The 20,354-nt window shown below is 44.7% G+C and overlaps 1 protein-coding gene and 1 long non-coding RNA gene across 13 annotated transcripts in view; one reads left to right on the top strand and one right to left on the bottom strand.

The window, feature by feature from the left end:
* Window positions 1-20,354, bottom strand: part of NPR3 (natriuretic peptide receptor 3) — a 119,933-nt gene that overhangs the window by 58,783 nt on the left and 40,796 nt on the right. For 8 of the 12 annotated variants that reach the window (XR_014146868.1, XM_081825959.1, XM_081825954.1 and 5 more), the window contains exons 1-2: window positions 16,111-17,357; window positions 6,014-6,136 (exon numbers count right to left, since the gene is read on the bottom strand). Coding sequence is in view for 11 of the 12 variants with exons in the window: in XM_081825959.1 (XP_081682085.1) it covers window positions 6,014-6,136; window positions 16,111-16,867 (880 nt within the window). In the remaining variant the exon portion in view is untranslated. Of the gene's footprint in view, window positions 1-6,013; window positions 6,137-14,887; window positions 15,075-16,110; window positions 17,358-20,354 lie in introns of those variants that run through there. The other 4 variants (XM_081825964.1, XM_081825965.1, XM_081825963.1 and 1 more) reach the window with 2 other exon arrangements.
* LOC145722541 (uncharacterized) lies at window positions 17,429-18,622 on the top strand. Its single transcript, XR_014146871.1, has 2 exons — window positions 17,429-17,707; window positions 17,838-18,622. It is a non-coding gene; the product is annotated as an uncharacterized LOC145722541 (long non-coding RNA).

Genomic DNA, 20,354 nt, shown 5'->3' with positions numbered 1-20,354 from the left:
AAAGATTGTATGAGAATTCTTTTTCTTTTCACATCATCCCAAACTGACTTGAATGTGCATATATTACTTTTGTAGTGAAACGTAATAAATCTAATCTCTCCTCAATTTTTCTATTTTTCCCCTTTTAGCAAGTCAAATAATTTATGTGCATCACCTAGCTCTACTATACTTCTATCTTCACCTTAATTAGTGCCCTCTGAGTTATCAGGAACTCAAGAAAGCTCTACAATAACCTTAACAGTCCTGGACAGGATCACCCAAATAACTTGCCACCTAACTTACATCCAAAGAAGATAATGCCAATGAATAAGAATGCCAAGGAGGTGCTATTAAGAACTCTACAGGGCAATATATATCATCTTTTTTCTAGATTTTTTTAAAAGATGTATTTATTTATTGAGAGAGCACGTGAGTAAGCAGGAGGGAAGGGCAGCAAGAGAGGGAGGAGAGAATCTCAAGCAGAGACTCCATGCTGAGCGCAGAGCCCTAGATGAGGCTCGATCCCAGAACCCTGAAATCATGACCTGAGCTGAAATCAAGTATCAGACACTTAACCAACTGAGCCACCCAGTCACCACTTCTCTCTAGATTTTTTTAAACCCATCCTTTCAATCTTATTTTCCGCCATTTGAATTCCCCCATAATATATTCTGAATTCCTATAACTATAATTTGGGCAGATCTGAGAATTTGTTTGAGTCCTCACCAAGACCAAACAATCCAGTAATCAGTAAATATGGACACACTATATGTTTTTTAAAAAAAAATCCAATAGCAAGTAAGTATTAATTAAAATAGAACCTTTTTCTAGAACTGGTACAGAGTTTGCTGTGAGGAAGCACAGGGAGAAAACGATGTTGAAGAATTTTTCATGAACATATATCTGATTCTTAGGGCACAATGGGGCACCTGGGTAGTTCAGTCAGTTGAGCTTCTGACTCTTGGTTTCAGCTCAAGTCATGATCTCATGGGCGGCGGAATCAAGCCCCATGTGGGGCTTCACGCTCATCGGGGAGTCTGCTTGAAGATTCTCTCCCTCTGCCCCTCCCCCGACTCATGCACACTCACACATATGCATGCTTGCTCACTCTCTCTCTCTCTCAAATTAATAAATAAATCTTTTTTAAAAATCTCCAAGAAGGCCCTGTACTAGGTCTCTCTGCCTGCAATAAGATTCTGTTTACTGCTTCTATTCTGAGGAGGAAAGGGGCTTCAGGGTCTGTGGCAAGCATAGACATTTGCCTCCCTACATCCATTCTTCCTTCTTCCTTAGTAACAGGTTCCTAAATTGATTTGGGGTAACAAAGAATCTAGCTGAAAGCACACATTTTCTGGCATCTTTCACAACTAGGGGTAGCAAATGATATATAAGTAGAAGTTAATCAGAGGGGCTTCCAGACAGACAGATCTTCAAACAGAATTGAGTCAACTGAGATAGTGTCTTTTTTGCCTTTCATCTTTCCCCCTTCATCTTGCCTAGAATGAAGACACCATCCCTGGAGTCCTAGCCATTATCTTCTGATCTTAAGGATGGATGCTGCTCACTAAGATTAGGGGAGCCAAGAAACAGAAGAAGCTTGGATCCCTGATGGTATTATGGAACCACCATCTCTACTCTGGACTGCCCACCTCTGGACTTCTTACAGGTGAGAGGACAAACCTCTCCATTTGCTTAAATAACTATAGGTGGGAGTCTTGGTTATTTGCATGCAGATGTAATTTCTAATGCACCTACATCCATTCTTAGGCTGTATTAGATAAAAGTTGGTTCATTTGTTAACAGAATGTATGGCCTAAACTTATCTATAAAACTATACCAAGAGGGGTGCTTGGGTGGCTCAATGGGCTAAGCATCTGCCTTTATTTCTCCGGGTCCTGAGTTCAAGCCCCATGTGGCGCTCCCTGCTGAGCAGGGTGCCCGCTTCTGCCTCTCCCTCTGCCCCTCTTCCCCGCTCATGCTCTCTTGCTCTCTCTCTCTCTCTCTCTCTCTCAAATAAATAAATAAAATCTTAAAAAAAATAACTACACCAAGAAAAATGTATAAACTTACCATTTTTAAGAACTATATATAATCATCAGAGTAAACTAAGACTAATAATATAGCTAACATTTATTAAACACTCTTTATGTTTCAAGAAGTTTGCTATGTATCTCACACACATTACCTCATTTATTACTCAGCTTGATGCCATGAGGTAAGTACTATTATTATCATTAAAAGAAACTAAGGCCCACAGGGGAGGGCAGGGTTACATCAAGCACAGCCTCTCAGGCAGACAGAGCAGAGCCCAAAGCCTGAGCACCCATGCTATAAAACGTAAAAAAAGAAAGGTCTAATCAGAAACACCAAGGATACTTTGCAAGTTGTATAGAGCACACCGTATAACTCTATGAAATTTAATTTTCAAGAAGCAGAAAAACTGAACTCATGGAAAAATACTTTAAAAATACAACTTTAAAAAGTTATCCCCAGATCACCAATACTAAGTCATAGGGCTATGACTTCTTAACACAGGTATATCATGCAATGTAAAGGACACAATATCACTTTTGTGATATTCTTGCCAAATAAGTATAAACTCAATCTTACCACATGAAAACAACAGATAAATCCAAACTGGGAGACATTCTACGAAATAACAGGCTCATCAAAACTGTCAGATCATGAATGACAAAGAAAGATAGAGGAAATAACACAGATTGGCAAAGATTAAGAAAATACAACAACTATATGGATTGGATCCTGGAAGAGAAAAAGATCATTAGGAGGAAAGGTAGTAAATTTCAAATAAGTCTTGTAGTTTAGTTAGTAATATGGTACCAATGTTAATATTCTTATTTTGATAATTGTACTATGGTTATTTAAATTGTTAACATTAGAGGAATCTGGGTAAAAGGTATACATGAACTCTCTATATTATTTTTGCAAGTTTTCTGTAAGTCTAAAATTATTTCAAAATAAATTTTTTTAAGTTTTTCAAAAATTACCTCTAAAAAGAAGTTAGGTCCAGATACAGAGTTGAATTGTTTCCATCTTTCAAGGAATATTCTTATGGTATATAAACTGTTCTAGAGCACAAAAACAATGGAAAGTGTCCCAATTAATTTTATAAAGCTAACATAAACCTGATATTAAAATCTGCCAATACCACCTCAAGGCAAGAAAACTACTGTCCAATCTCACTCATGAATATAGACTCAAAAGTCCTACATAAGATACTAAAAAGTTAAAATCAGCAATACACCTAAAAAAGTATACTTAATTCCAAGAATACTACAATGGCTCAATCTCCTATTTATTAAAGAATAAAAGAATAGGTCAAATGTACTTGATAACATTCCCTACTCATTTCTAATTTTTAAAACCACACTTAATAAACTAGAAATAAAAGGAGACTTTAACATCTACTTCAATTCAAGAAGTCAGAAATTAAAGTATCACCATTTGTTATATAATATAATTCTAGAGGTTCTTGCCAATGCAATAAAAAAAGAAAAATAAGATGATCAACTGTCAAAACGGAGAAAAACACTTGTTGCTATATGAAAATAATATAAAAAACTATCAAAACAGAGGATTTAATATGTGGAATTCTTGCAAAATAAATAAACAGAATCTCATAGCTTTTCTATATAACAACTACAGTTATAAAATGTAATGGGAAAAGAACATGATCATAATAACAACCAGAAAACATAATATCTAAGAATGAACTCAACAAGAATGGTACAGAATATAAATAAAGAAACTGCAAAATGGGGCGCCTGGGTGGCTCAGTTGGTTAAGCGACTGCCTTCGGCTCAGGTCATGATCTCGGGGTCCTGGGATCGAGCCCCACGTCGGGCTCCCTGTTCGGCGGGAAGCCTGCTTCTCCCTCTCCCACTCCCCCTGCTTACGTTCCCTCTCTCGCTGTCTCTCTCTGTCAAATAAATAAATAAAACCTTTAAAAAAAATTAAAAAATAAAAATAAATTAAAAAAAAGAAACTGCAAAATGTTGCTTATGGACATAAGAAGAAATTCAAATAAATAAAATAATTTAAAAGTTAGATGATGTAAGGATGCAGGAAAACAGACAATCTCATAGCTTGTTGCAAAAGCATAAAGTGGTAAACCTCTTTAGGGGTCAACTTGGCAAGATCTATCAGAACTTAAAACTTTCAACCCAGAAATTCTACTTGAAGAAATGTATCTCACAGGTAATATGTATGTATAAGTATGGGTATGTGCGTGTGTGCATGCACATACAAGGCTACTCAACATAGCATTGTTCTTAATAGTAAAAAGCTGAGAACAACGTAAATATTGAAAAATGATAGATTGCTTAGGTAAAGATGGCATATCAGCATTATAAAATACTATGTAGCCACACTTGAAATAGTATCATCACTTTATTGAAAAATATTTTTGTAAATTTTTTTATAGAATAAGGAAGATGCACATACTTCTAAATATTATCAATATACTTTTTAGCTAGGTGGCAGAATTGTAGTAACTTATTTTCTTCCCTGTGACTTTCTGTTTCTCAGTTTTTCTATAGTACTCGTGTATTGTAATTAGCAGAGAAAAGTAATACAAGCTTTATCTGTGAATGCAAGAAATTCCAGTATCTAATATTTGCACTGCACTGGCCCATTTATAAGGGGCACTCACATACATTTTTTCTAAATACAAACTATGTTTGCATTACCAACTTGCAAAACTCAGAATAAATGTTTTTCATTATGACCGGTCTCCACCACTATCTCAGTGAACACAACTGTATAACCAATAGTATAATTACATTCTGATCTGGAGTCAAAAAGTGAAACCAGCACTTTGCCTATGCAAAGAGAAGGGGAAAGACAGCCATGGCAGCAAGGAGGAATAATGGGTGTTTATCCTGCAAGCCTCAAATCTCCAATCTTATCCACTACAGGAATCAGGAGCTGCTTTTGTTTCATCGACTTTTCTTTAGCCCTGTGAGAATTGTGTTTTATTATCTGTTTATGCGCAATGCTCTATTGTGTGAGTTGATTGACTAAGCCAGGGTATCAAGGCAGGAAAGTGAGGTGTATGCTTTAAGGTTTAGATCCTGTCTGTTTCTCAACAGCAAGAACAGGGAAGTAGAGCTCAGCATAAACAAGCCCTTTGTGACAAGTAACACTTATGATTCCCTATAATTGCTCAGTTTTGAGCAGGCAATGTGCAGTATTTGCGAAAATGTTCCATTGTCCTATGCTGTCTCCTTCAGAGAGAGCCCTAATCACATATGGAGGAAATGTTTTGTACCTGTGATTTTCATGGCCTTTTTAAACACCCTCCATCCCAGGAACACTGGGAACTTCCCCAGATCCATCTCAAGGAATCATATGCTTTCAATCATATGTGTTGGTGGATCTCAAACTTCTATATGGGAGGCTGAACGGGCAGTAATCTGGAAGGAAGTGGGGCTGGGAGCAGTAGCTTTAAAAAATGCTTTTACCTCAATTTACACTAATGGTTATTTTATTTTTCACACTGCAGCCCATTACAAACCCCTATGTGTAACCTGCTTAGATATATAGACACATGCAATTATATTACCAAAATAAAAGCTTTGTGAAATAATACACTTGCATGTGTGACACACTTTGACATGTTCTATTACATCGATATAGTCTAGTCTATTCTATTAAAAATCATGCCCAAATCTCATTAAAATATTCCAACCGTCCATCACGGTGGTAACCTGCAGTGGGAAACACGTTTGAGAGGGGTCGTTAGGGCCTGGATTTATGACCATCCAGAGCACTGGAGGGGGTGATGTTCACTCCCAGACAATGCGTGGCTACCCCAAGGAGGAGGTATCTTCTTGCTCTGAGTTCTCAGAGAAGAAAAGCTTGAGAACTTACGAGAAGTCCTGGGAGTGTTCAATATCACAAATTTCTAAGTTCCTTTTTATGGAACCAAGTCTATTGAGGTAATTCAAATTACTGGCTTTCTCAGGACCTCTTTGGACACCTTCGAGAGAGGGGAAACTGGAAGCACAGTTACCGTAGGAAGAACTGTTGAAGAGCTCAATGTTGAAGAAGGCGTAGTCTCCACTGGTCATCCCATGCTTGTGCGCTGCCAGCATGATTCCCCGGATGGTGTCGCTGCTCGCACACATGATCACCACTGGGGAGGGAGGAACAAACAACACGTGTTGAACGCCCTTTCCCACAGACCAGCGAGGACGCGGAAACCAGGGGTGCGGACGTCTGACAAGGAACCAGGGACTAATATAGCCCTAAAGCACCTCCTCACTCATGACTTAGTAATTACAGAGGGAAAGAAGAGTAGCTTGACAGTGGAGAAAGCAAGCGGACGCCTGCATAACCGGGTGATGGGAGCCCCCATCACCAACCATGGGAGCACACGCATGAACCGACACCCGGGACCAAAAGGTCAAAATGGGCAACGTGAATCCAATCAGGAGAGCAGCCAAAAACCCGGCTTTGGAAATGTTCTAACCCCCAAAAAGACCTCAAGGCACAGAAAACTAAATGTGTGATCCTGCACCTTAAAAAAATAATAACAATAACAGTTTGGCTATAAAGGGCATTATTGAGACAACTGGGAAAATTTGGGTAAGTTAGATAGTAAATTAGATAGCAGTATTGCAACTGTGTTCAAAGCTTTTGCTTTTCATACTTATACTGTGGCTTTGTAAGTGAGTGCTCTTGTTCTTGGGGAGCACCTAAGTATTTAAGGGTGAGGGAGCATGGTGGCTCTACTTACTTCTCAAATGGTTCCTAAAAAGATACGTGTGTGTGTGTGTGTGTGTGTTTGACGGTGGTAGGAAGGGAAAGAGTGGGGGAGAGATCTGGAGTGAAAGCATATGGGGCAAAATGTTATAGTTGGTGCCAGTCGAGGTCAAGGCTGTACAGAGGTTTCTTACACTTTCTTACATCTTTCCCAAAAGTATAAAATTATTTCAAAATCAAGTTTTTTAAAAAAGACTTCAAAGATATCATCAGATTTGCCCAATATAAGCCAGTGAAGAGTATCAACAGCTTTTTGTACTGCACAGCATGGTAAATACATTTTCCTGAGAAAGCAAACTGAATGGCTCTAGGGAGAACAGTCGTTTGGCAAATCAGAGGATGCAGCGAGTGGTGTAAGTTTTCTGCTGTCTGAATGTTGAAACATTTCTCTCAAGCTGTCTCAACGTGTATAGGAAATAGTTAACGAGACTCCAGGACCCTCCTCATGTTCTCTCCGTTTGTACCCACACTGCCAGGTTTGAGGAGCTTTAGGCAGCTCCAGAACCTTGTGGCCTGCCATGTAAGAGCTACACCAAGCCGGCGTGAAGCGGGTACCTGGCTGTCATCCAGTTAATTCCATCACTGTCGGTGGCCCCTGGTCCCCATGATGCAGACCACTGTGTTTCGCTGCATACACGGAGAGAGGAGACCCGGGGAGGCTCAGGGGGCCTGTCCCCACATTATCACCACACACGCCAGCCCTCTGCGATGTGTCTGTTCTTTGTAAAAGCATGGGTGCTGAAAGACGTCAAACAAACTCCAGGCTGGGCCAAAGCTGCCTTGGCAACACGCACGAAGGGTTAGGCGCCTGTTGATATGTCGTTTATTACACATGTTAATTCAGAGTGTTAGATCGTGCCTCTAACATTTCTTACTACAGAAGGGCTCGCTGTGCAGGCTCACGCTCTGGAGAACAAGTTTTAACAATACAAAATTCCATAAGGTCTGTAACTGTGGGAGTAGGTGTTGTTTGTGCCTAGAAATACTGGTATATATTTGGAAGAAATAGTCAAACTCCAAGATGCCTCAGCAAGGAAGCTTTGAAAGAAACTCTTCATCCCTCATTAGGACCTACACTCTTGTTTCAGCTCTGATTCAATTTTAGTCCCTTGAAATGATAAAAAGAGCCACGGTGTCCCACGGAGCGGCCAATAAGGAAAAGGCTGAGGCTAGACAAGTTTGAAGAGTGCAGATTCCAAGAGTGGGCATCTACAGAAGGACCCCGGAGGCTCTAGCTGACCGTCCACCAGCAGCCCCCATCATTTTGCATAGTCCGGAGTCTGGCCCTAAACCCCCAGATATAGAACCTAATTCTATCGGCACATGAAGAGTAGAGTCATTGCTTGGAAGCAGAATCCCAATAATCTAACTCAGATGTTTTTAGGTACTCCTAAATGCAGATTACTTCATGTCAATGAGGACCCCAATAGTCACACACACATTTGCATCAACATGTCCCTGGGCATGCCAAATGAGAAGCCATAGTGTAAGCAGTAGGATGTTAGTGAGGATGAAATCTGAATCAGGGAGGTCAGTTGGAGGATTCAGGCATCCAAAGGCATCAGGCCTTGGTAACCATAAGCATCCACGGAAGTGCTATACCTAGCCCAGGACCTAACAGGCTGTGTCCTCAGGCCAGAACATAAGCTTCCCTAAGTCCTGGATGCTCTGCCTGACACTGCCCCCCTGTCACTTCTTTGTCTATTTCTACAGCTCTGGCCCATCTCTCTCTCCCTATTCCCATCACCACAAAGACCAAGCCCTCTGACTGACACACTCTTTCTTTAAATGTCAATACCTGCTGGGACTGAGGAAGAGTGACACGGAGCAGCAGTGTGTCTATCTGAGCAGACTTTGATTATTTTAGATCTCATCCATTTTGTGTTGCCCATGCACTTAAATCCTCCTTTGTGAGAACTAATTTCCAAGTTCACGGGCAGGATATTGTTTTTCTTGCATAAAAGAAGCCCATAACGCACATTATCATCCAGCTGAAGTTGGAGCAAGCACTTACAGACACTGGCAAAGCAGAGAGAATGCAGAATCCTTCTAGATTTGTAGGGTGTTTCCTAATCCCATATGGCTGTTTCATTCATGCCTAATTCAACAGCAACTATTTTTAGCAACTTGCCTTTATACAATCTGTCAGAAGGTTTAAAATAGTTTTCACTAAAATAGCTTTCTCCTCCTACTCATGTTTCATCAGTTTATATAATAACTAATTAAATTACACATGTATTATAATAAATACAACTGGTATAAACAGATTTGGCGACAACTCTTGGAGAGTATATAGACAAGTGTGAGAAGTGTGTGGCCATAATCAGGAGAAGTATGTAATGACCAGCATTCACCAACAGTCAATAAAGTGTGTGGAGCAAAAGAGCTGCAGCTAATCCTGTGAGCTGCTTAAATGATGGTCAATTAAGACAATTTGTGCTGGGGGCGCCTGGGTGGCTCAGTTGGTTAAGCGACTGCCTTCGGCTCAGGTCATGATCCTGGAGTCCTGGGATCGAGTCCCGCATCAGGCTCCCTGCTCAGCGGGGAGTCTGCTTCTCCCTCTGACCCTCCTCCCTCTCCTGCTCTCTGTCTCTCATTCTCTCTCTCTCAAATAAATAAATAAAATCTTTAAAAAAAAAAAAAAGACAATTTGTGCTGTAGTTAAGTATAGTTAAATATATAAATACTCACTTTTAGGTCAAATTGTTAAATTTGTAAAAGGAGGGATGATGGTGTGATTCTAAGTTTCTAGATGGACTGTTCATCATTCTGCTCTATTTCTGTCTTTGCCAAAGACTTGTGATGTCCCATGGCATCCTCCACTATCTGACTCCCAGTGTCTTCTGGAAGTGACTTTGCAATCACTCTAAGAATGGCAGAGAGAAGTGTTAAAGGGTGGCTACAGAAGCCAATTCAGAGAACCAGAAACAGTCCAGGTGGCACACCTGAGTTAGGGGGGATATCTTTTCCCCAGTCTCGCATTTCCATCTAGAGTAACCTCTAAGAGGGTGAGACTCCTCATCCCTCAATGTGCCTTCATTTATCCCTCCGTCCCCCACCACCACCCAGAGGAAAAGGAGTAAATTGTTGGATTGGTGAGGTGAGTCTGAAAACAAAAATGGCATGCTGGGTCCTTTCTTCCTTCCTCTTTTGGGTGCATGTCTGCTTGCAGAGGGCACATATTAAGGGAGAAGTAACAGTAAATAGGCCTTTTTGGTAACAAATCTAAATCCATGTTTTCTGATTGGTTTTATCAATAATAAAAGCATATTTTGGGGGCACCTGGGTGGCTCGGTTGGTTAAGCGTCTGCCTTCTGCTCAGGTCGTGATCTCGGGGTCCTGGGATCAAGCCCCGAATTGGGCTCCCTGCTCAGTGGGGAGTCTGTTTCTCCCTCTCCCTCTGCTCCTCCCCTCATTCGTGTTTGCTCACATGCTCTCTCTCAAATAAATAGAGTCTTTAAAAAAAAAACATATATTTGGGTGCCTGGGTGGCTCAGTCGGTTAAGCGGCTGCCTTCGGCTCAGGTCATGATCCCGGGGTCCTGGGATCAAGCCCCACATCGGGTTCCCCGCTCAGTGGGAAGCCTGCTTCTCCTTCTCCCACTCCCCCTGCTTGTGTTCCCTCTCTCACTGTCTCTCTCTCTGTCAAATAAATAAAATCTTTAAAAAAAATAAAAAATAAAAAAACATATATTCACATTCTCCATCCGACTCTTGCATCCATTTTCCATTTAATTCTAAGCTTAAAAAAGAAAAGAGACGTTACTTTATGGAAGCAAAGCAATATATGCCATGTGCTGCAAATTGAACATATGATAGCAGAAATTAGAAACCAAAACTTAATAGAAATTTGGGGGGCAAAGAAATATCTAAAAGAGAGGAATTTCTTCTTAAAAGACAGGTGGTAAATAGGAGAAAAGAGGTAAGGAAGGTAGAGTTTCAATCAGGAAGTCTAACATCCAAATAATACAAATTCTAGAAAGACAGAGAAAATGAACGGGATAAAAGAAATAATTTAAGAAATTTTTTCAGAACTAAAAGACATGAGTCTCTGAACTGAAGAGGTGTACCCTCCAATACCCTGACATGCATAAGGCAAGATACTGGCATGAAACTACATCATAACAAAATGTTAAAACTTTGAGAGCAAAGAGAAAATTCTAAAATTTTTCAGGAAAAAAATAACAGATAACAAACAATAGGTCAAGAATCCAAACTGATTCAAGCTTCCTAGTAGCAACATAGGAATTTGTAAACAATCCTTCAGATCTTGAGGGAAAATGATTTCCAACCTAGAATTCCATAAAAATGCTTAAGGGTAGAATGAAGACATTTTCGGTCATGCAATGTATCAAGCTTTAGCTCTCCTATATCCTTTCTGAGAAAGCTCCTGGAGGAAGTGCTCCACCAAAACAAGAACACAAACTAAGAAAAAGGAACACCTAGGGATCTAGTCAGAGAGAGAGAGAGGCAATGGGAGTTGCAGGGGGGTGTTAAAGAATCCAGAGTGACAACTGTGCAATCTGCTTAGAAAATAATCAAACTGGAGCATCTCAGGGGCTTACAATAGAGTTGATGGATGATTTAGTTGTAACTCCATAGGAAACTAAGCAAACAAGCAAAAATGGACTTTTTTTTAACCCAAGGAAAGCTAGAGCAAAGCAGGAAATGTCATTGTAATAGCTGATATGGTCCAACTACAAATAGCATTTAGAAGGCAATAATGATATAGACACTAAAAGCTGAGCTAACCAAAAATTCTTACACAACCATTCTGAAAGGATGTCTGCAAGGATAAAGAAAATGTGATATATATATATATATATATATATATATATATATATATATATACCACACACACACACACACACACACACGCACGCACGCGATGGAATATTATGCAGCCATCAAAAGGAATGAAATCTTGCCATTTGCAATGACGTGGATGGAACTAGAGGGTATTATGCTAAGCAAAATAAGTCAATCACAGAAAGACAAGTATCACATGATCTCACTGATATGAGGAATTTGAGAAACAAGACAGAGGATCATAGGGGAAGGGAGGGAAAAATGAAACAAGATGAAACCAGAGAGGGAGACAAACCATAAGAGATTCTTAATCTCAGGAAACAAACTGAGGGTTGATGGAGTGGTGGGGGGTGGGAGGGATGGGGTGGCTGGATGATAGACATTGGGGAGGGTATGTGCTATGGTGAGCGCTGTGAATTGTGTAAGACTGATGAATCACAGACCTGTACCCCTGAAACAAATAATACATTATATGTTAATAAAAAATTGTTTTAATTAAAATAAGGTAAAAAAAAAAAAGGATGTCTGCAAGGAGAGCTCAAGCATGTGGTTAATACACAGGAGAAGAGAACTAAATTATCATCTGCCCCTGGGATGGCAAGAGAGAAACCCTCAAACTGAAATAATTGAAGTCACATGTTATTTAGAGGTATGAAGTCAAATACCTACAGAAATCACTGCAAGAGCTGAAAGTGCTTTCCTCTGGCAAGTCAAACATGGAAAGTACGAGGCAGCAAACTCTTGTTCCTAATAAGGCTTGGGTAATCTTCTGACTTTTTCATCTATGTAACTGTATAACTAACTCCCATAAAATTAGTATCTTTTTTTAAAAAAGACTTCTTTCTGGCCGTTTCTACACTATACAGCAATGGGTTTTATTTGCAAAATAGACTGCACTTTTATTTTTATTGTTCACAAAGGTCCATCCACTCCAAAGACTTTCAGAGTTTCTACACTGCAGCTTACAATGCTTCATTTTTTCCCCTGCTGTGTGTTAGTTATTTTACACTTATCATGCATTCTTTGCTTAAAAATTCTGCTGATCAACCATTTGGTCATTTACCCCAGCCTAAATCTAAAAATAAGTGGCTCTTGTACTGATTAAATACTATTGTCTCTACAGTTGTTAGCAGGCCCACATCAATGACATACTAATAACTAAGAGGATAAAACTACAGTTCTACATACAAAAATGTGTGTGTACACTACTTCTAGTTCTGCGTCTCCTAAGATGCACAGACAAAACAACTGCTAGCTTCTATTGCTTGAAAAAATTGTTATTTTTAAACTTGTCTTTTTAAAAAATAAATTTATTGCTGACTATAGAATACTGAGGGCAGTCGTGGAATGTAGAATTGAATAAGTTTTAAGTAAAGATCGTTATGTTTTTACTGATATAGACTCAGGCGTGTGTATTTCGGTGATGCTCTATGTTGGCTAAAGACAAAAGACAGGGAAAACATTTTTAATTATTGGCCTTGATGGTAAATCCCTAAAAGGAATGATCAGTTCCCCTCGGTTCTTCATTTTACAGCACAGCACATAGCCAAGTGAAATTTTAGTCATATTATTATTTGAGATGGTGGCATTATCAGTTTTTACCCGTTAGGAAATTCAAACTTTCGCGGTATGATTTTAAAGATGAAAATAAGTTCAGAAAAAGTGCTAAGAATGTTACCGCCAAAAGATGGGGGGGGGGGAGACACTCTCTGGTTCTGTGATGTTTCATATGGAGTTTTTGAGGACAAAATTGTGGTCGGTTATGTTTTTAATATTTGAGTGAGCACAAATCCAAACCCCAGATCGGCGTGAAAAGGCCTAATTCTCATCTGACCCCACTGTTCCAGCAGGAGGAAGTCCCGGCTCAGAGAAAGTAAATGCCTTGCCCGGGGCCATGCAGCAGAGGAGAAGGGACCCCAAAGCCAGAGCATCTGCTCCTCCTGCCAGGGTTCTCTTCCCAAGGCATGGCCTCACCTCGGTAAGGACGATTATCATCATATATATAAAATAATAACCATAATCAAACGTCACATTGACTGAGCATCCGGTATGGGCCTGGCACTGTTTCAGCACATTCCACGTGTTCGCTCACGTAACCCTCCCAGCATCCCCAACATGGGCTGCCCCAGCTACGCCACTTTAGCTGAGGAGCCTGAGGTATGAGGCTTAGTAGCAGCAGCCCAACCTCTTTTGCCAGGGCAGGTGCTCTGGAAGTCAAACTCCACGGAACCCCTGAACTGAAGCCCTATTCAACATTTTAACCACTTATGGCAAAGTAAGGGTGATTAGTAAAAGATCCCCAGAGAGAGCTTTGTGATCAAGCAACTTTCACCCGAGGGTAGGGAAACAGGGAGTGGGGGAGAAGACTTAGTAGAGAAACGGTTTTGTTTTATATTTATGAATATTTATCCTTCTGCCAAGTCACTGTTGGAAATAGACTTTAGAATATGAATGGTAGCCTCATCACCTGCAAAACATACAGTTCAGCCCAGGAAACTTTCACCACTAAATTCAAAAAAAAAAAAAAAAAAGAGAGAGAGAGAGAAAGAAAGAGAAGGAGAAGCAGCAAAAAGACCTGGGAACAGCTATGAGGCTTCCGGAATTAAATTAATCCGCGGCACCAGACTGTAGTCCAAGCTCTCTGAAGCCCCCAGGCCTAGCAGGGCACTGGCACCTCCCTACCCCTTGCCTCAGCCACACCATTGTGAGGCTGAGGGGACCGGTGGCCGCGATCTGCCCTCATGGGGCCGACTGCTCCCCTTAGGCCATGGATCTCAGGCCGTGTGTGCATGGGTCACCGCCAGCATTTAGACCTTCAGGGCTGTGGCTGCATAGACGGGTTGGCAGACCGCGGCTCGCGCCCTCAGGATAATACCCCCCCGCCCCCACCCCCCCACCCCCCCGCCATCTCCAGCCCTTCGTGCCCTGAAAACCAGAGCCGAAGAATCAGGTTCCGGGGACACAGGGCAACCTGAGGTCTACAGGGCTCTGCAAGAACCTGGGGACTGGGAGAGGGGAAAGAAGTAGATGTGGGTTTCTCCGCCGGGCGTGACGAGTCCGCAGCGGTTGGACACAAGTGTCCTTTTTCATAATCGGCAAAACCGGCGCCCCGCCTGCTTGTCTGGCAGTGATTCGGCGCAGACAGCCTGGAGTTCGAACGCTCAAAACTTGGCCATGCATCCCCACTGTCAACACTGTCAACACCTCCCACCTCTTCTCTCTAAAGAGTGCGTTTACTCCCCAGTCCGAGTGGCCATACTGGGCAAGGGGGCGACCACGGCGCCATCCTCCAGGGAGCTTCTGCCCACTCTCACCTGTTCCTGAGGCTTCTAGCTTCCGGTTGCGCTGTGTCCCACGGCCACAGCGCCCAGGAGCCTGGCCGTGCCGAGTCGTGGACCAGCCCTGTGTTTGGCTCAGCCCTCTCTCGCCTGTGGCCTCCCCGCGTGGGGTCGTGGGGAACTTTGCCCCGACTGCACCACTGGCCATCCAGGCGCGTGCGCGCCGAAGGGGGAGCCGAGGTGGGTTCCCCGGCTCCCCCCGGGGACTCTGCACCCCAAGCCTGACACCAGGAAAGAGGGAATGCACTATGCTGGGATCTCAGCCCACCTTCACGCAGCCTACACTGCAGTAAAATGGGCCGCACTGGGGTCTTCTGCGATTAGGTATCCTCGACCACCCGCTTCTCCTCCGGCTCCCTGCTCCCTGCAGCGGTAGTCGCCATCCTCAGCCTTGAGCTTTGTCCGGTTTGGTAGTTATTCAAACTCCCACAGACCCGGGGAGAAAACTTGGGGCACACGTGCAAAGGCTGTAAGCGCTCGCTTCCCCAGCGCGCGCTCTCGCAAAGCCTCGCTCGGGGCGCTTTAGAGACCTTGGTGCCGAACGCGCGGGGTGGGGGGGGGGGCGGGGAGTGAGCGTCGCCTGAGTCCAGACACAGCGAGGCATTTTTGGTGGAAACCACAGAGGCTCGCTTATAAGGGCCACGGAAGGAATGAGAAGGGCGAAACAATGACCCTTTAAAAGAAAGCTGGGATTTGTGGAAGGTGCAGCCAAGGAAACCCTTGGAACCAAGCTAGACAAGTAGCCGCTAGCCAGTTGTGGAGCGAATAAACATGCTTCCGCACTAGGAGGGGGCGCACGATGGTAAAGGACTGAGTAACAAATTCTCTCGGCCGCGGGACGCTTTCAGACCCTGGCTGCAGCAGGGCGCTGGCGAAGGGCGAGAGAGGAAGAAAAACCCAAGCGATTTGACAGCACCTGTCGGACTGGGCACTCGGGAGCTGCAGGCCCAACGCCCCTCCCCCAGGCTCCACCACCCCCCTCGGACCTCTGTATTCACCCCGCGACCGCGAAGGGAGATGGTCAAAGGTTGTCGCAGCCAAACGGTGCACACCCGGGCGAATCCCCGCGTGCGCGGCCTCCCCGGGTCCTCGGTGCAGCAGGGGGTAGTAGGGTCCGCAGAGGAGCGGACGGGTGTGTAGGGAGAGCCGCCCAGAGCGGTTGGGTTAGGGCCGGAATTCCGGGGCGCACTCCTGCTCACCTCGCTCACTCGCCTGGATGTAGCGCACTATGTCGTCCAGGTCCAAGTCTTTGGTCTCATCGAAATTGTAGGCGGACGTGTACAAGCCCTCCTCCTGGAAGACCTCGTGGACCCCTTCGAGGGTGAAGTAGCAGTTCCGCTCCAGCTTGTCATCGCTGTAGACCAGTGCGGCGCGGCTCCACTGGTGGTGGCGGAATAGGGCGAGCATCATCTCACCCATCTTAGCGTATGCGGGCGCCACGCGCGTGAGGTGCGAGTACTCCGTGTCCTTGTGCTGGAAGCCGGCGGCCAGTGCCCCTGCCGACAGCATAGGCAGGTCCCAGTGCGACGCAAGCCGGGCCACGGGAGCTGCTGCGTACTCGCACACCGGCCCCAGGATGAGATCCGGCTTGGCGCCGCGCGCCGCCGCCACGCGGTCCACCAGGCTGAAAAGTGCGCGGTTGCCGCAGTCCGAGTCTTCGTAGGCCACCTGGAAGCGAGTGCCGGGTGGTAGAAGCCGCCGCCCGGTCCCGTTGCCCTCCACGCTGCGCAGCGCGTATTCGATGGCCGGCCGCACCCGGGCCAGGGAGAACAGGTACGAGTCGTCCTGGGGCAACAGCACCAGCACCTCGATCTTCTGCGGCTGCAGCGCTTCTCTCTCCCGGCGCCCTCCGCCGAGGTTGGCGCCCCCGCCGCCACCGCCACGGGTGCTGCCGACCAGCAACGCCCAGACAAGCAAGACGCACGCGGAGAAAGTGAGCACCAGCAGGGACGGCATCGTGCCGCAGGAAAGAGCCTGCCCTCGCTGCCGACTCGCCCTCTGCCCCCCACCCACCCTTCCTCTTTCCTCCCCACTCTTCTCTCCGAGGTCCCTGCGCCCCCTTGGGCGCTCTAAGAAAATAGAATACCCCCTTCGCCAAAAGACAGAGAGGAAGAGTCTTTCTTTGCAGTGTCACTCGTTTAAAAAAAAGAGAAAGAAAAGGAAGAAAAAGTTCACCGCGTGTAAACCTGTACGCCTGTAATATATTTATATATATATACTTATAAATATATATATATATTCGCCCTCCCTTTATATATACTATTTTGCTTAGAGGTGGCTTCTTATTTGGGCGTTGCTAAGATTGCTTTTGAAAGCGTATTTGTAAAAGAAAAAAAGTTAGACTTGTCCAAGTGCTTGTAATTGACGGTGCATCTCCCCCGCGTTTGATCTCATTGATTCGCGCCGGTTCCTGGATCCATAGCCCGCGTTTAAATAGCGTGGCAGCGGCGGAGCGTGTTACCACACAAGGCGCTCCGAGGCTGGGCTTGTATTTCCAGCGGGTGGGGTGGGTGGGGGTGGGGAGTGGTGGGGGCTGGGCTGGGGGAGCCTCTCATTAACATTCTTACATCAGGGCTCCTCCCCACACCCCTACCTTCCCACCCCTCCCCGGTCCCTAACCCCAACAACTCCCAGCCAGCCCCCGGCCTTGTCCTTAAAGCCGCAGTCGCCCACGTCCGCACCGGCGGGAGTCCCCAGCACACCGCACCGCCTCTGGGGTCCCCCGCCTTACCCTGGCCCCGCACGCGGCAGCGCCTTCTCCAGCTCCAGGCTTTAAAAAGGGAAATGTGTTTGAAAGTAAATGAGCGCAGGCACACACACTGTGCAAAAAACAACAGGATTAGAGGAAGGGGGTGGTCCTAGAAATTTGTAGTTTCGTTGCAAAAATCGGTAAATCCCGCTCACTCTCACCTCTTTCTCACTCCAGCCAAATTCCCTCCTGACGCGGTAACTCGGGGCGGGCACCCGACCTTCCCAGTCCCCTGGCACAAGGTCAGGGAACAGGGACCAAGGTCCCAGTGCAGACGGCTCGATCGAGGACCTAGAACTCCCGGCTAGCCCAGGCGGTACTTGCACCCCTCCCTCCCCCGCTCTCCCCTGCCACGCGCCCGCGTCCTGCCTCTGGGCCGCGCGGTTCGCGCTGGAGTCGCCGCGTTTCCAGGATTCCAGGGACCCAACGCAAAGACCCTCAGCCGGCGAGCTGCAAGCGGAAAAGAGAAACTTGTTGCTCCCAAAGGCGAGCGAAGAGTTCGGCTTCTGGAGGTGGCGAATAGTTTGAAGAGCATCTCCGAGGCGTCCTCAAGGTTTTGTTTGCCAAACCAGGGAACTAAAGAGACCTCCCAGATCGTCACCCGAGGGTCTCTTGAGTGCAGGAGCACCGTCCGTTCCAACCGCTTCTCCTCGCGGTCGCGAGAGACACTGTGCTCGCGGTCCTGCACTGCCGAGAAATGTCCTGTGTCGGAGACCTAGTCTTGCCACTGGTCACAGCCACAACAGCAGCGGAGACAAGGATGGAAACGGCCGTGAAGTCCGTGGCCAGAGGGGCCTCGCGGGAGTCCTCCACGCTACAGGGCAGGTCCAAATGGAACTTGACCCTCTGAAAGTGACAACACACCGAAGTCATTTGCAGTGCGAACGTGCTACATTGGCCTGGGGAATTCTGATACTTAAGTGCCGCAAATTAAAATAAATTGAAAATGTTTTTAAATGGACTTTCATTAGACTGTGTCCACGAATTTCTATTAGTCTTAGACCAACGCCCTCTTTCGGCAGAAACTTGCAGCCGGCTGTTATCGCTGATGCCACCGCCCCAGGCGCTGCGTTTGGTTGGTTTGCTGTTGGTTGTTCTTTCTTTTCGTTTTTCTTTTCCATGCTTTTCCTTTCTCTTCCTTTCAACAGGGAGGCCCCAAAAGAGCAATCGTTCTCATTTGTAACAGTGAAAAGGCAAATTGGGATTACAGGAGACGTGGCAACTTTAAGCAACAGCGCTGGATGCCAGTTACAGCACCTCCTGAACGCTCTTTCTGGCACCGGAAATGTAATTATGGACAACAGGTCACCTTCTGGGTCTTTTAGATTTCAGATTATGTACTATGATCCCTGAATCTTCAAGTAGGACCTTTCTACTCCTACAAGAACTCTCATTTATTTAATGCTAATCAATAGCAAAAGAGGCATCTTCGTAAAATTTTAATTCCACAAAGAGGGTAATTTGCACACACTGGAAATTGAGATTTAGCACTTCACAGCAATTAAACCCTCCCTGAACTCCTGGGAAGAAAGAGGGAGGGAGGGAAGAAGGAAGAGAAGGAAGGAGGAAGGGAGGGAGGGAGGGAGGAAGGAAGGAAGGAAGGAAGGAAGGAAGGAAGGAAGGAAGGAAGGAAGGAAGAAAGAACAGGACTAAATCACGAATTCCAAGGGTCTTAATGGGTTTCCAAACTGGTTGCCAGGAGACATGAAGGAACCAAGGTTTCCTATTACTGCTTTCTGTGCCCTGTGTCTGGAGAACACGGGCCAATGGGGATATGATTCTGCACACTGGGTGGTGTGGGCTTAATAGGAGAGTCTGGGGTTTCAGTGGCACCGGTCGTGATCACTTCTGCCCCAGTCACACTGAGGGTCACGCCCAGGGCAGTACGTTTATGTTTGGTTATCATAGCCCCTCGGTGGCCTTTGGATCCGCACTCTCAACTTCCAGCTTGTCACTCAAGGGCACCGACAAAGCAAACTGTGGAAAGGAAGAGCCCCCAAACTAGAGAGCAGAACCAGAGAAGCCAGCGTTACTGCCCTTGCTGGTGCTCAAAGCACCCCTTAAATTGTTCCAGTGAGCAGAAGTTGGGGTTTTTTTTTAATTGAGGTATAATTGATATGTAACATTATATTAGTCTCGGGTGTACTACATAATGATTCCATATTTGTATATATTGGGAAATGGTCACCACAATAAGTCTAGTTATAACTTTCATCACCATGCATGGTTACAAAAATTTTTTTCTTGTGATGAGAACTTCTAAGATCTCTTTGCAACTTTCAAATATGCAATGCAGTCTTAACTATAGTCAACACGCTATATCTTACCTCCCCAGGACTTATTTATTTTATAGAAATTAGGATTTTTAAAGAAAAATTTTAATTGAAAATGTGCACATTATAGGAAGTAATAGAAGTATATGAATTTTAACGTTATGAGTTTGTTTACTTTCCATCAAATTATATTTTTTCCAAGCAGCTGAAAGTCTATGTAAATTTCTTGAATACCATGAAGTTCTCATAGTATTCTATGAGATCATAGAACTGGAAAAGATTTTAGAAGTCACCACACTGACACCCTCACTCACTAGATGGTGAATTAAGGCCAAAGAATAGAAATGAGGTACTTAAATACATCCTTTTCCCTGAGAGTATTTTAAAATGGGATTGAATTACATACCACCTATTATACCAT

Source organism: Leptonychotes weddellii, chromosome 7, assembly GCF_054177405.1.
Source record: "Leptonychotes weddellii isolate Sample4059 chromosome 7, ASM5417740v2, whole genome shotgun sequence".
Classification (NCBI taxonomy): domain Eukaryota; kingdom Metazoa; phylum Chordata; class Mammalia; order Carnivora; family Phocidae; genus Leptonychotes; species Leptonychotes weddellii.
The sequence above is the reverse complement of the archived record's forward strand: the minus strand, read 5'-3'. Positions and strand labels throughout refer to the sequence as shown.